The sequence below is a fragment of the Oreochromis niloticus genome, linkage group LG22, assembly GCF_001858045.2.
Source record: "Oreochromis niloticus isolate F11D_XX linkage group LG22, O_niloticus_UMD_NMBU, whole genome shotgun sequence".
NCBI classification, from domain to species: domain Eukaryota; kingdom Metazoa; phylum Chordata; class Actinopteri; order Cichliformes; family Cichlidae; genus Oreochromis; species Oreochromis niloticus.
In genome coordinates this window covers 23,110,932-23,126,905 of record NC_031985.2, presented here as the reverse complement: position 1 = coordinate 23,126,905, position 15,974 = coordinate 23,110,932, and the positions used below count along the sequence as shown (strand labels likewise).

Sequence of the window (15,974 nt, the reverse complement as noted above, 5' to 3'; positions counted from 1 at the left end):
ACTAGGTTTTATATTTTATAACAGTAAGAAGACAAGAACAATCGTATTTGGCATTTAAGTTGTTTTTTTTTTGTTGCATTTTCCTACTAGCATGGCACATGGGGAATGTCGTACAATAATGGCTATTAGACATCCATTGCATGTTATATGGTGTGGTCAGCTTGTAAAACCTAATGTAAATGAGGTGCTCAAAATAATGCAAGTGATCGTGGTGTACTGCTGTGGCGCACATTACAAAGAAAGTGTCACATTACAAGGCTGTGACCACAGGAGACTCTAACACGGGGGTTTGGTGATGACGGCGTCATGCATTGTGGATCTTAATTTGACTTTTTTTTTCTTCTTTTTTTTTTTACATAACTTGTGCAACACAATTACAGAACACCACAAAACACATAGGCTTGTCACACAGAGGCACATAGTGAAGATAGATGTATGGCTGAGCATCAAGTGGAGTTCTCTCCTGACTTTTAATTAGTTTATTAATTCAGAATCAAGAAAAGAGATTTACAAAAAAAAAAAAAAAAAAAAAATCAGGTTTGTGCCAGGCCTCACTTTTTTTGAAGACTTTTTTTTTTTTGTATAGTAATAACTCCATCTTGTGGACTGGGGTGGAACTGGTGCTTCAGGTGAAATGCTACCCTGGATTAAATCAACCTCAGTGGGAAAGAGAGCTTAGACCTGCTTTTCCTTTTTTTCTTGTGCAAACAGCATCCAGGCAGCAAATGCAAATTCCAGTTGAGCCAAGTCAACCATCTTTACCAGACTAGTACTGAATGACGGATGGGGGTGAGGACTGGGGCTATTTCCAGGATCATATTTTCTCCAGAGAGGTGAGGTCGGCTATGTGCTGCTTTATCGGGAAGAGTGGACAAAGGAAGAAATTGTCTGTGGGATTATTTGCTCTCAAGGAGGTTGAGACCAGCCATGTGCTGCTCCAAAGATTTAACGCCAAATCCGTTGCTGTTCTTGCTGTTGAGAGCTCCTTCCTCTTTGACAGGTGTGGATGCGTCCTGCCTTTCTCTCCAATCCTGCGGGGAACTGAGGCTGTTCCTCTCCGACTTGTACTGAAAGTAGATGACATAGAGTAGAGACAAAGTGAAAAAAAAAAAACAAACTCCAAAATATAATGGCTCATTTCTAACTGTTTACACACACACAAAGCTGGGATAATCAATATTTTTATATGAAATATTGATTGCTTGTTCTGGACTCAGTTCTTTTTGTGTCGCTGTGTTTATGTTATTAAAAAAAAAAAACTACATCACCAAGCTTTCTTTTTTTTTAGTGGGATATTAGTTATGGAAATCTGTACCATCTCTGGATGCAACTTTAAAGTGTCTTGAGGCAACTGTTTTATAAATAAAACTGAATTTAATTGAACTCACTACCTAGCCGGTAACATAGCACTTTGGTGAAGATGTGGTCACTTACGGCTCTTGAAAATCATGATGTGTTGAACCTTAAAGCCCAAACAGAGGCTTCGAGTGAAATTTTAGTTGCCAATGCCAGCTGCAGCTTTCTGCTTACAGTCTAAAGTTTGATCTTGTGAATGTGTTTCAGTGGCAATCAGTCCAACAACTGACATCTTTTAGCTTCAACAAGGATTTCAGCTCAAAATCGCAGACACTTAGCAACTCACCGCAGAGTTATTTGACAGACAGCAAAAAAGGAGGCAAAGAGAGTGACTATCCCCCGCAAAACATAGCTATAAATGAACACTAGCGCTGCTGTATATCTGCTGCATGCTAAAAATAAAAGGTACATGTTTGCAAGTGTCAGCGTGCTGTGACGTTTGCATATGTATCTGGAAAATAATTTCACACGTTAAGATCTCAAGCTTTTTCTATACGTTGGTATACATGTTCAAGCTGCCTGTCAATAAAGTGTCCAGGTCAGTGGATGTCACCTTTCTATTGAGCTTATTACAGAATGGCAGGAGGGAGAGGACCACACTCAGGATGCTCCTGGTTGCCTGAATGGATGAGTCCACCTGAAAGCACAGACATAAAATAATACATCACTAAGAATGCACGCATAGAGATTCACTGCAGCAGCAGCACTAAACTACACTGACCCTATAATTTAACGTTTCCTCATCCATGTCCTACCAACCCCCATAAGACAGGCTCTCTCTACCATTCGAGATAAACGATACGGTCGATGTGAAGGTAAAGAGATATAGAGGCAGGAGCCAATACATATAAAAGAGGCACTAATTAATCAGCCTTGAGCATGCTATTCTTCATCGTGTCCTTTTGATTCCAAACCAGCGCCTTTATTACAAGGTGAGCAAAGGCAGCTCATCCCCGTCCAAGGTGCTCATTAATTTCTCATAGACACTCATTAATCCAGCATCCTGCGTTAGATGTTCGTATTACTCAAAGATAACTGAAAGATTATTCTGAAGCCAGTAATGAACACAATTAGTCATGCCCTATTGTGTGTTCAGCGCTTTAATGATACCCATTGGTTGTTGGGGTGATAGTTTTGATAGTGTCAGAGCTTCTTCGGTCCTTCAATAAAAACACTCTTTATCTGCTTTGTTCGATCTCTGCGATATTACTTACTTAACGTCCACCAAACCGAACAGACTTCAGGCAAAAATAAGTAATTGGCTTTCTTATTTTTTCTAATAAAGAGTGCAGACACCAACAAGAAGGGAGAGATAAAAAACACAAACAGGTGTAGTATGGTTACCTTCTGGAAGGTGGCAGTCTTGCCCTGTACAGGAGTCTTAGCCCCCATCTGCAGCTGCTGGCACAAAGCCAGCAGCTTCTCCATTTCTGTCATCACCACAGTCTTTTCCTCATCAACCAACTGGAACAGAGAGAGGTACACACAGAGGGAGGGTGGGATGTCTTTCAGAACAGAAGACAGGGTTTTATAATGGCACTTCGCTGGGAGACGGGGTTAATATGTGCAGACGTTGATAGATTCACTGAACAAGATTCACAGGGCTCGTGGTCAAAGACAAATCAAGCATGGGGAAAAGGAGAAGTGGATTAAAGAAAAAGAAGTTTAAAAAAAAAAAAGGGCTGCTTGATGTAATCCATCAGCAATAGCCATGATCTGCTGCTTAAGTCTGTTATCCATCCGAGTTAATCCCCAGATCGTAGTCTACACAGTTACATGCCACCAGTGACCCAAGAACTCAATCCCTTGTCATTCATGCCCAGCAACAACATATAAAACCTCTTAAACCTTAGTAAGAAAAAAAATGCTTAATCTCATCTGCATAATTAGGGCTACACAGATGTGCTTTGTGTGTTTGGTGCCAAAGAACTACAGGAGTGGAGGGTGAGACAGAGGGACTCCATTAGCACCAGTTTGTTTGATGTAATTAATCAGAAAGCATGAAGGAAGCTGGAGAGCCAGGCCTCCTGATTATGAATTGCTCCTGGGCGGTCGCAGTCAACCCACCTCCCCCTCCGCTCTCACCCCCTCTACCCCTTCACATGTGCGCAAACACACGCAGCCTCGGACACACGGCGGTGACAAATGGCAGTCGTTAAAGGCTGTCAAAAGGAGCCATTTAATTAAACTTGGAGGACCTGAGGAAGAAGTTTGTTGAGGGCTGAAGGAAGGAAAAGCACCAAGGCTACTTTTGTTGAAACTCGAGTCTGAGAGGAGGACAAGAGGATGGTGAAAGTGTGTGACAGCCTTAATTTCCTGCTCCCGCTGTGTGATTTATAAGGCAGACCTGGCACCGTGGCATGCCACAATGTGTGATACGGGTGTGTATTAGTATCGGAGTGTGTGTGAGTGTGTGTGTCTGCACACAGAGTGGGTTAGTATCTCCCCATTTTCAGGAGAAAATAAACAATTCTTCCATTATTGCTTGGCTATAACGATCTCCTTAGCTCTGTCTTACTACGCTGCAGTCAATCACATGCTACAAGACAAGCAAGAAAATACTGTGCATAAAGTAAACTTCTCTCCTGGTTCATATTCTACTGTATTCATTTTATTTCTACTTAGAAAAAAAACCCTTTTGTTCTTTCCTCTTTTGTTCTTAATATTAGATTTCTTTATAAATGCCTACTGTAGAAAAAAAAAACATTATTTGGAATTGCATTATGTGAATCGTTGTGCTTTGGTGTGTTCAAGATTAATTGCATGGGAATATACCTGAGAGGAAAAAGTGCGGAGAGATGAGCACAGCTGGAGTCCCTCTTCAGAAAGAACCTTAAGAGTAGGTCAGAAAAAGAGACAAAAATCAAACAACTTGCACACACACAGAAGAAAAACTACAGCTCTCTTAACTAAAAAGAAGCCTAGTCAGTAAATACTATGACTCTGATTTTTCTTGGCTCTTCTTATCAGTATGCCTTCCCGTCTCTTTCCCCGCTCGTTCCTCTTCCTCTCTTATCTCCCCTGCTCAACACAAATTGAATAAATCCTGTCTGACATTTTGGTCCCAGATTCTACAAATGACTGTACATTATTGGCAAAGATCCCAGTTCAATAGGAAACACCCGTACGCACAAACCTTGTTACACCATGTGCCAGAGATGGCCGGGAATCTGCCACGCTATATTCCCACTGCACTCATAAATCCCCGTAATGCCCGGTGAAATCTGCGAAATAGTCGTGAATGAAGGGATCCTTGCATTTACTAACCTATCGATCTGCGAGCTTCAGCGCGCATTAGGTCGAACGGGACGATAGATGCTTTCATTTACAACTTCAATAAAATAGAAGGAAAACAAACAGAGCAAGCTTAATGAAAAATACCTCAGCTTGATGAAAAAGATCCAGTGTTGTTTTCAACAGTCCCTCCCCTCTGTGGATCAATCATGCAGGAAATAATAAAGAGAAGCTCGGATTAGAAATATGCACGAGGGCAAACATCTTCCAAAGCAATCAACTCTGTTTAGTAAAAATACAGTACCGTGCAGAAGTCTTGAGACAAGCCACATTTCTTTATATTTTGCTGCAAATGACTGAAATGTTCTTGTAAGTTTTTAAAGGTGGTCTTGAGCAATCGTTCTCCGGGCTTTCTGAAGGTTTCTCAAAGTTTGTTTTTTGGACATTGGCTGCTTTTTCACTCATTTTCAGTCCAGTCCTTGTACCTGACCATTTTCAGTACAATGTTTTTGTTGTTTATTTGTTAATCGACGTTACACTTTATGAATCATTTAAGCATAAAAAAGTCACCTAAATCAAGCAATGAACCAGTGTTGCATCTACACATAACTGACAACTTAGCAAATTGTGCTTTTAGACACTTTGTTACTAGCAGCCTGTTGGAAAATTAACAAAAAAAAAAAAAAAAAAAAAAAAATTGTTCCCATTTCTTAAGTTGAATCCAGAAAAAAACATGTCAAAGATAACACAGTCTGACAGGCATGAAATAGCATTTTTGCACCAACAGAAGAAATAGCACGGCTAAAAAAAAAATACTATCTACAGCAGATGAAAAGTAGCTGAAAGTCATGTCTTTAAGAAATGGGAACAAAATACAACCCAAAACCTGAGATCATCTGGACCTTGTTCTTGGTGGAAGTGTGTCTGTCAAGGCAATCCTTCAAGAAGGGAAACTGGGATAAAAGACTGAGGTGTGCTAAATTACACAAGACCTCAATTGAAAAATGAGTGACAACAGGTCTTATAGTGTGGTAAATGGTAAATGGATTGGTTCTTATATAGTGCTTTTCTCCTTTACTAGAGCACTCAACTTTATATAACATTCACCTCCATTCATATGGCACTTTTTTTCTATGCCTAAGTACTTTCTAACTTTCACACTGCAATGAATGCATTGGAAAACAACCAGGCATTCAGCATCCTGAGCTACAGCCACCCCAAGAGAGTGATGAATCAAAATTTGAATCTATTGGCTCAAATCACTGTCGATATGTACAGAGGAAGTCAGAAGAGAGCTACAACACTGAAAGGCTGTTGTTGGGTTTGGGGATCTTCTTAAAACTAACGAAATTATGAACACTATGATCAATGATCTTTGATCAGTGATTGTTGATTAATGGTCATGACAATTTGCACACAGCCCACTGTTCATTCAGCGGTGCTAGTTTCAGTCATTGTGCAAATGTACTGTTTATAAGGTTGCGGAGACCAGCAGTGAGCTGAGACTGAAGAAGTCACTTGGATAAATGACGAAACGTTTCTCCCACTGAAAACGCTACGTCCAGATGAACAGAATCAACCTTTTGGGGAATTATGAACACAGTTCACGTTTTTGCAGTACCATCTGGGAAGTGTCTGAGTGGCTTCAGTTTCATTTTTCAGCATGATAATGATCACAAACACACTGCAAATACAGTAAAAGCATACCTGGATAGAAAAACACACAATATAACACTATCAGTCACGGATTGGCCTCCCCAGAGTCCGGAGCAGTGTGGGATCATGTTGACAGACAACAGAACAAAAGGAAGCCAACATCCAGAGAAGAGCTTTGAATGTCGTTCAAGAAGCCCGGAGAACTATTAAGAATAAATGTGGTGGTATTTTCCTAGCAAAATATAAAGAGCGGTGGCTCAAAACTTTTGCTTTGCATGTCTCTTAATAGATTAACGGGGATGATTAAGAGGATTTACAACACTGAGCTTTAAAATAATATAAAAAAAAAATTAGTGTGTGTGTCAGTGTGATACTCGAAGGCTACCTGGTGAACAGGTACATGTTGTAGGCCATACTGGCGAGGCTCTGGCTCTGCCGGACAATTTCATGCTCCTGGTCCTCCCACTTTTCCACCTCTGTGTCTACATCTGACGACAGAAGACGAAGTTCCAGACCCAGCTTGGCCATACTTGTCTGCTCCTGGGTGCGCAGAAGAATATGAAAAAAAAAAACCCCCACGATTCTTTTTGATGAAGTGTAATTGATGTCTTTTTAAAAATGTATATTAGCCAGCAGGGTACTTTTCACTTGTTTACACACTCGGAAAGCCTGTAATCAGCATAATCCTGCTTTCTGTGGCGGTACAGCGTGTGAAAAAGTGCTGCCCAACAAAATTGCAGCACATTACCATACAAACCCTATCAATTCTTCAAGAGAGTGACACAATGTTTCCTAGAGATGAATATACTGCTGCCAAAAGACGGTACAAGATGAGACGTGATGTATTGTGCTGAAAGCCCGAGGATTTGGTGGTGTGTGCGCTACCTCTGCATCCAACTTGACAGCCTTGGCAGTCTTCATGTTCGCCAAGTGCTTCTGTGGAGAAAAAGAGAGTGGTATTAATCAGAGGATTACGAACGTTTGTATCATTGAGACATTTATGAGGACGGATGGTGTGACACTCACCCCAGGTCTAGGAAGTGACAAATAAGGCCTTTTGTCTCCTAGGAAGAAAGAGTTATTGTTGTTATAAGGACAAAAAAAAAAAAAAGGGAAGAAGAAGAAATTGATTTTTAATGTTAAACAAATATTTAAGAGAACCCCCCCCCCCACGCTCCTGTTGCCATTTCCCTATGAATGGCTGTGAGCAGATATCCACAAGGGAGACAATAAGGAGTCTGTCAAATAATTCAATGCAGCCTTTTGGCTTCGTGGGAAAACAATCGTGCGATGGATGTGATCCCTTCACCCTTTCACCCAGTGTGCTACACTTCAAAATATTTACTGCATTTTATGTCAACATCACGTTTGCGACTGGGGGCTATGAGCAAGACTTGCAGCGTGTAAAAGTACTTGGATCTAACTTTCAAACACGTGCACACAGACTTCTGTGCAGCACACACGAATACACTTGAGTATCTACTTTCTGTCTCTGCCTGTGTGACCGAGTGTGCAAACAGCAGAGCTCGTCAGAGCGGTTGTCCATGACTCGGACGCTTCTGGTTATTGGCACAATAATGAATAGAGAGAGTGTAAAGAGGTGGAATAAATACAGGGATGTTCAATGGCATTGATGTTACTCCTTTGATAGAAAGCTTCCCACGGTCTGTGATGACTAATTTTGAAAAGATACATTCATACTGCCTGCCTTAAGTTTTATTAATACTGCTGAAAATTTCAAGAAGAAAATGATTCATCAAGGTTTCTCATAGAATTGGATCTTCTTTTCTTTCCTTTCCTTTTTTTTCCAAAGTTAACACACCATAGATGGCACATTGACCTCTACTCCCTTGCCCTTTATACCTCATCCTTACTTGTACTCGCCTTTTACCACAACTCACCTGAATGGACACAAACAATCAATGAAGTGATTTCAACTGACCTCGCCTGCCTTCAAAGACGTCGTTGATCTCTCTCAGCAGCAGAGCCATGTCACAGAGCTGCGACTCCCAGGCCTCGCAGAACACTTCCAGGTTCTCCTTTGCAATTTTACTAGATGGGTGGAGAGCCAGCGTCTGGGCTGCTGAGATGATCTGAGCAGAAGAGTGAACACTTTTGATACATTTTACATTCATACATATGCTGCTGTTGATCTAAAATGTAAACCAAGTGCCTGTGAATGAAGCTCATAAACTGAGCTTGTATAACTGTTAAGTATTTAAGGATTTATCATCAGATTTTGGTTTCACAAAATAAATGGGTTCAGGCAGCTAAGTACAGTTCAGCATGACTCACGCTGAAGCGGTTTCACACATATGTAGCAATTTATATCTACACTTCTGGTCCTGACATCCAACTGACGTACGATGTTCGAAAAATTTGACAAATATGAAACATGACCGCCAGCGCACTCATTCACCACCTCCCTTCCCCCAATGTCCATCCTCTACAGTGTAGTATTTAATAGCCAATTACCCTCTGGGCCACCCCTGCGTTACTCTGGGCGCAGAGAGAGAGAGATATCACCACTACCACCCCTCATGCCGCACAGTTATTGATTGGCTGACCTTTGAACTTAGGAGCGGAGTCATTACTGCGGAGTCATGTGGGGCCTGACATTAGCGCTGCAAGGCGGGAACGCTCTACATTGCTGGATAATTACGGGCATGGATGGTTTCCAAGAGCAAACATAATTAGATCTGGGATGGGGGACTAAGTGGACAGCATGTTCTCAGCCACGGACTGAAGATATGGGAGGAAGACGGAGGAGATGGGAAGTTAAGCGTCTACTTTTCCTACGAAGACTATTACCAGTGTTTGATTTTTACACCTGAACCACAGAATGACCAGCTTGACTTTATTGACACACAATAAAAGTGCTGAATGGAACGACCCGTATCTGGAGTTTAATTAAGTCAACGTTTATTCCTTACCAGACTCTTTACTCCCATCTACTGCTATTTACACATTCAGTCTAGTACTATTAATATACGCCCTTAATTTAACAAAATAATAATTTATTCGGATAATGTTTAGAAAGATTATGTTACCTGTGGACCAATGACATGGAAGGTCTCCTCGGCGTGTATGCAGGTGATCTCTAATGGCTCTGTGCCCGACACATGGCACAACAGCCGACACGTCTGGAGTGAAACAGAGAAGGAAAATAAAGCTTCTGACATAAAGTATACATGAGGCAATCCCCCAGCACAAAAAGTCCATAGCTCTAAATTAAGAATGTGCAATTCTTTTTTTAAAACACTTGACATGTTTGTGTGAAGATTGTGGTGATCCAGTTTTGCCCTCTCCCCCAATGGTAAACAATCCTTCCAAAAAATTCCTGGCTGCAAATCTGAATCAGCTCCACTTCCATTTAATCACTTCTATTTGGACCAATATCTTAAAATAAGGCCAACCTGGTGAAATATTCATGCAAATCTTTCCCTAATGTTTTTTGAGTAATTGGTAACAAACAAACCTGACAGATCACATGACCTTGTTGGCAGAGGAACACGCTAACGGCATGATACTCGATGGCAAAAACACAATCATTTGGCCAAATCATTACGCAAGACATTTGTCTATATTTTTAAAGCACCCTTTGTGCTCAAGAATCGTGGAATCTCACCTATAACAAACAAAATCCCTTCAATTTTCACCAATCATCCACTCAAAGTCATCTTCTGAGCACCTCAATGCAGATCAGTATTGTTTTTTTATTTTTATGGCTCATCTCCAGAACTAATTTTTAAATAAAACACTCACTATAATTGCCGTTTAGTAGACATGGCAAAACCTGACTCATGTGTGTACCTCACATGTTCCCCAAAATGGTTCATATTTGGTTCAAGATAAGAAATTCACTGTACATTTTATTTTACACCAGCTGGCATATTGTATTAAGGAAATATACAGGGTGAGCCATTTATATGGATACACCGTAATAACATGGGAATAGTTGGTGATATTAAAGTCCTGTTTGTGGCACATTAGTATATGTGAGGGGGCAAACTCCTCAAGATGGGTGGTGACCATGGTAGCCATTTAGAAGTCGGCCATCTTGGATACAACTTTTGTTTTTTCAATAGGAAGAGGGCCATGTGACACATCAAACTTATTGGTAATGTCACAAGAAAAACAATGGTGTGCTTGGTTACGATGTAACTTTATTCTTTCATGAGTTATTTACAAGTTTCTCTTTGTTCACAGCCATTGACATGTCGAAGAGGTTAACACGTGAGGAGCCGATCGAAATTGTGTTGATATCTGGTGAACGCAGTAACCGGGTCATTGCAGCAGATTTCAATGCAAGACACCCTACGAGACCACCCATCTCCCATGCTACAGTTAGCAAACTGCTTGCTAAGTTTCGTGAAACTGGTTCAGTGTTGGATTTGCCAAAATGTGGACGCAAGAAAATTGTCACAAATGAAGAAACATCAGTGGCTGTCCTAGCTTCATTCAGCAAGAGCCCACAGCGTAGCACTCGCCGCATGTCACTGGAGAGTGGCATTAGTCGAACATCCCTTCGGCGGATATTAGCTACTCACAAATGGCACCCTTACAAACTCCAGCTACTGCAGCATCTCAACGAGGATGACCCAGATCGGCGCACAGAATTTGCAGAATGGGCAAAACAAAAGTTGGAACAGGACCCTCAGTTCACGCAGAAGATTTTGTTCAGTGATGAGGCAAACTTTTATGTGAATGGTGAAGTTAACAAACAAAACCACGGCTATTGGTCTGACACTAACCCACATTGGCTGGATCCCTCCAAGACTGTTGGAACAACAAAAGTGATGGTTTGGTGTGGTATATGGGGTACAACGAAAGTGGGTCCATTCTTCATCAATGGAAACCTCAAGGCCACTGGATATTTGAAATTGCTACATGATGATGTGTTTCCCTCTTTATGCACTGAAGCTGGCACGTTCCCTGAGTTTTTCCAGCAAGATGGTGCACCACCACATTATGGGTGCCAGGTCCAAGCATTCCTAGATGAACAGTTTCCTGGAAACTGTTCATTCCTGGATTGGTCGTCGTGGGCCAGTTGAATGGCCCCCAAGGTCTCCCGATCTGACCCCCTTAGACTTTTATCTTTGGGGTCATCTGAAGGCAATTGTCTATGGTGTGAAGATACAAGATGTGCAGCACCTGAAACTACGGATACTGGATGCCTGTGCTGGCATTTCTCCTGCGGTGTTGCTATCAGTGTGTGAAGAGTGGGAGAAGAGGGTTGCATTGACAATCCAACACAATGGGCAGCACATTGAACACATTTTATAAGTGGTCAGAAACTTGTAAATAACTCATGAAAGAATAAAGTTACGTTGAAACCAAGCACACCATTGTTTTTCTTGTGACATTACCAATAAGTTTGATGTGTCACATGGCCCTCTTCCTATTGAAAAAACAAAAGTTGTATCCAAGATGGCCGACTTCTAAATGGCCACCATGGTCACCACCCATCTTGAGGAGTTTGCCCCCTCACATATACTAATGTGCCACAAACAGGACTTTAATATCACCAACTATTCCCATGTTATTACGGTGTATCCATATAAATGGCCCACCCTGTAGATCTATAGATGGTGTGGCATAGTGGTTTAGTTAACATGGTTGCCTTGTTGTTGCTAACAAAGGTTAGCAAACTCCATAAACTCCAGCCCCAACGCCCCCATCCCATGACCCTAATTTGGATAAGCAGAAGAAAATGGATGGATGGAAGTTGGTATGTGCCATTTTGTAACCTCCATCTTTAAATCACGTTAGAGTCCAATCGATCTTCATCAGGTGCAAAAAACAGAACTAAACTGTAGTAAGTGTTACAGTGTGCAGAGATTATAATTGATCTTCTTAAAACATTTTTTTTTCTTTTAAGCACCTGATTTTTTGAATGTGCTATTTTATGAAAATGAGTGTTTATTTCAGTTTTTCAGTAAACATGTAAATCATAACATAACACCAAAGCATGTTTTCCTAAAAAGGCACAGTGATTACTGTGACATCAGAAGGTAATGAACCAGATAAATGCAAACATTACTACTGACTTCCATCCACAGATTCAAGTAGCCATCACCCTCCTACTAGCTCCTCTGCTCCCTGTGCCCCTGATCCCACCTACCTCCACCAGCTGCTCCTTCTGCTCAGTGAGGGTGCGGGAATACTCTGCCACTTCCTCCAGGTTTCCCTCGGCGCCTGCTGCTTTGAGAGCTCGCAGAGGCAACTGCTCCCCATGAACTTTCAGCAAATCTGAGGCTCGGCCCACCGCAACCTTGTGGAGCTGACGGAGTCAACAAAGGTTAAATAAAAGAGTTTTTAAAAAAGGCACAAATGAGAACGATCATTCGAAGAGGAACGGGGACAAAAAAAAGGAAGAAGAGCAGAGGTGACACAGTGAGCTGACAGAGAGGCAGCAGCAGCAGCGGGTGGGCTGAGGTGCTGGGAAAATAAAAGCGAGGAAAGCAGCTACAGAGGCACCACCAGCAAATCAGAGGCATTTCAGTCATGTCAGATTCTGTAACCGGGAACATCTTTTCACAGTTAGCGACAGACTGCTGCTCACCTCACGTCTGAGGTCGCTGACACTCTGGCACGTCTTCAGGATGGCCACCTCCATGTCCTTCGTGGCCTCTTTGGCGTGGACAGACTGCTGCTCCGATGACAGAAGAAGAGGAGAATAAAACATGAGACACAGTGTGCTTTTACATGCTCCATCCATTAGATACACATGCAGCAGAAGACTAACACAAACACAAATTTACATGAGTAGAGTATGAGATATGACTGGAAAAAGACAGGAATTGAGTGCATTAGCAGCACAGGTTTTGATAATTTAATTACATTTGTGGCCCATTATATCCTGGATATGAGGAGAGAAGAAGGCATTAGAGCGCATGATTCAGTGCAATATGAATAAAAAGATTCAAAGCAATTACATAATTGAAATAATTCACTGCAATTTCTCCAAATTTCAGACAGAAATGCTGCTAAATGTGCTACAACAACACTGAAAAGCACAAATTAAGCCAGGCAAAAGATCCTAGAGTATTTGCACATCTTTCTCAGCAGTTTGAAAACATTGCAGTGTTCCAGTCCCCACACGACCTTCAGCTGCAAAGGCTTGATGAGGCAGTACTGTACAGTTTTGCAGCAGTAGCATCTCTGTGTACTCCGAGTACACTGGGAAAAAAAAAGTTTACAGCTAGAAACTGCAACATAATGACTTGCGTTTCATAAGTCCATCAATTCTGAAGGCCAAGGAGACACTGCTGAATGAGGAGGAACACAACATTTTCTTTCACAGCTCAGTGAGCCTCGGTAAAAACAGTGATTCAGGTGGGTTATTATGCTCTGTTGTTCCAGGAGAGATGTGTGAAAAGAAACTGAGGAGGCAAGGTGAATGAGTATGTGAGTTTGTAGGAGGAGGAGGGCCTAATGTTAATGTGTGTGGGTCTGCCTGTGTGAGTTTCAGTCTGCGGAGCTGTGTTTAAACAGCCACACTGCATGCTACGCAGAGATAAACACAAGATTGTTCCCACTTGAGAAATACATTTACAAAAGCCTGACTATGATGTTCTTTAACAATTTCTTAATATTTTAATTTTTCAAATCTATTAAATTTTGACTTTATAATTTATCTGAGGTCACTGTGGTGGTTTAAATTTGCTCGTTTTGTCTGACTAACAGACTAAAAACAAATTCAGTGAATGGTCATACAGTACTGTAGAAAAGTGTCAAGTCACCCCTCATTCCTTTATATTTTACTTCCAAGGAGCCAGACTGTTTTCGTAAAATGGCATTAAGCAATAGTTCTTCAAGCTTTCTGAAGTTTTTCTTTTGACATGGCCTGTTTAAAACTCATTTTCAGTCCAGTCCTTGTGCCTGACCAGTTTTTTTGTTTGTTAAGTCAAGCGGCCTATCAATCATTCAAGCATAAAAACAGGGATGAACCTACACATAGCAGACATGCATCATCAGACACTGTTAGTAAAAGCCAGTCACCAAAACACAAGATTTATTGCCAAAATAAGATTTCTGGAGCAACACAAAGAGCTATTAACTGAAAACTCGGCATCTCTCATAATTGTGTGCAGTGTCTCTTTAAAAAAATTGAGGAAATTGTGTGGAGGATTGAAGAAGTGGAGGGTTTTAAAAATAAAAAATACAAAATAGATGATGAACAGTGTCTGCAGGTCAGGTGATAGGGGAAAAAAAATCCAACTGACACAGAACCTGTTAGATGCATTTAGGTGGTACGGTGATCTTTCATCAACACTGTTGGTCAAAGCCTTATCAGAATTGGTCTGAGGTATGGCAGATTACACAAGAACTTAACTGAAAATCAGTAGCAACTGGTCTGATGGAGTGATTAATCCAAGTTGTTGTGGATACATATGGAGGAAGTTAGGAGAAAGGTGCAGCAGTGATCGTCTACAACCATCTGCAAAACATGGTGGAGGCTCCGTCTGTCTACAATCAGATTTGATCCACCATGTAATAGCATCTGGAAAGCATCATCGGTGCAGTAAAAGCATACTTAGATAGTGCTGCTTTCTGTGTTTCCCTATCAGTCATGGATTCACCTCTCCAGAGCCTGGACCGCAACATTTTTTAAGCATCTTGGGATGGGATCATGATGACAGAGAACAGAACTAATGGCAGCCAACATCCAAAGAAGAGCTTTGAATGTTCTTCACTTAGCCTCGATGTCTATTCCTGAAGACTACGTCAACAAATTACAAGAAAGCTGCCTAAGAGAGTTCAGAACAAAAGTTGTCATGCCAAATATCGATATTCAGGCTTATTAGAATTGTTTTTGCCTTATATTCTGCGTTTCCATATATGTTTGCAGAGGTTTTTTTAATTACTGCACCCATTTCCTATTTTCCTGGCAAAATATAAAGAAATTAGGGCTGCTCGAGTCTTCTGTACAGTCCTGTATATGATAAACAGCAGTCTTAATAGGATCAGAATAAATATATATTGTGTTTTCTTTGCAATAACTCAACATCAGCATCTAGAGCTCCTACTCTTTGCATCTTTTTATCCTACCAATACTTGAAGCCTCTTACAGATAAGAACTTGTGGATAGTCATTATACAGAAATGTATGTTTTTTTATGAATATTCCTGTGTCTCTGTGTACATCTGTGAAAGCCTGTCTGCATGTGCCAACATACCGCCTCAACCCAGGCGTGTACCAGCTGCTGGGTGTCCTGGCGCGCCAGCTGGCACAGTCCAAGGATGGCCTGACGCTGCTCGTGACTGGTGTAAGCCGAATCAGTGAAGTCCTCTGTCCGCTCGACCAGAGCCTCCAGCTGGCTGGACATGCTCTGCGGTGACAAGAAGTATAGGTTCTCCCGCAGGCACTCCACGCCGGACTGCAGAAGGCAGGGTGGGGGGAAAGTTGGGAATTGCGGGTTGTGAATTGAAGGAGCATTTGGAGAGTAGATGAGAAGAGATCCCGGCGATTAAAAGCAGCCGGGAGGATCATTAAAAGCAATAAGCATCTCAGGCCTTTTCATTAAAATACTTTCCTCTTTCTTTTATCTCAGTGGAAAAGACCCCTCCTTAAAAAATGTTTTTACAAGTGTTCGTTTGTTTCATCTGCCAGCGCACACGGAGGAGAGAGAAGATTAGTAAGCATGAGGTAGGTTTACTGGTGATTCACTCAACCGTATGAGCCAAATTACTAAATGAGTAGGTCTGCTCCTCTGTGTTGATTGT

At 41.5% G+C, this 15,974-nt stretch overlaps 1 protein-coding gene across 2 annotated transcripts in view; it reads right to left on the bottom strand.

The window, feature by feature from the left end:
* Positions 1–2: 2 nt before the first annotated feature.
* The window catches only part of ctnnal1 (catenin (cadherin-associated protein), alpha-like 1), a 55,282-nt gene continuing 39,310 nt past the window's right edge, over positions 3–15,974 (bottom strand). Inside the window, exons 7-19 of one of the 2 annotated variants that reach the window (XM_003444036.5) lie at positions 15,428–15,628; positions 12,812–12,898; positions 12,371–12,529; positions 9,297–9,389; positions 8,189–8,339; positions 7,273–7,310; positions 7,132–7,182; positions 6,632–6,786; positions 4,738–4,786; positions 4,132–4,188; positions 2,701–2,820; positions 1,910–1,993; positions 3–1,067 (exon numbers count right to left, since the gene is read on the bottom strand). In XM_003444036.5, the coding sequence (XP_003444084.1) occupies positions 897–1,067; positions 1,910–1,993; positions 2,701–2,820; positions 4,132–4,188; positions 4,738–4,786; positions 6,632–6,786; positions 7,132–7,182; positions 7,273–7,310; positions 8,189–8,339; positions 9,297–9,389; positions 12,371–12,529; positions 12,812–12,898; positions 15,428–15,628 (1,416 nt within the window). In that variant the 3' untranslated portion in view covers positions 3–896. The remainder of the gene's footprint in view (positions 1,068–1,909; positions 1,994–2,700; positions 2,821–4,131; positions 4,189–4,737; positions 4,787–6,631; positions 6,787–7,131; positions 7,183–7,272; positions 7,311–8,188; positions 8,340–9,296; positions 9,390–12,370; positions 12,530–12,811; positions 12,899–15,427; positions 15,629–15,974) is intronic. The other variant, XM_019350378.2, reaches the window with a different exon arrangement.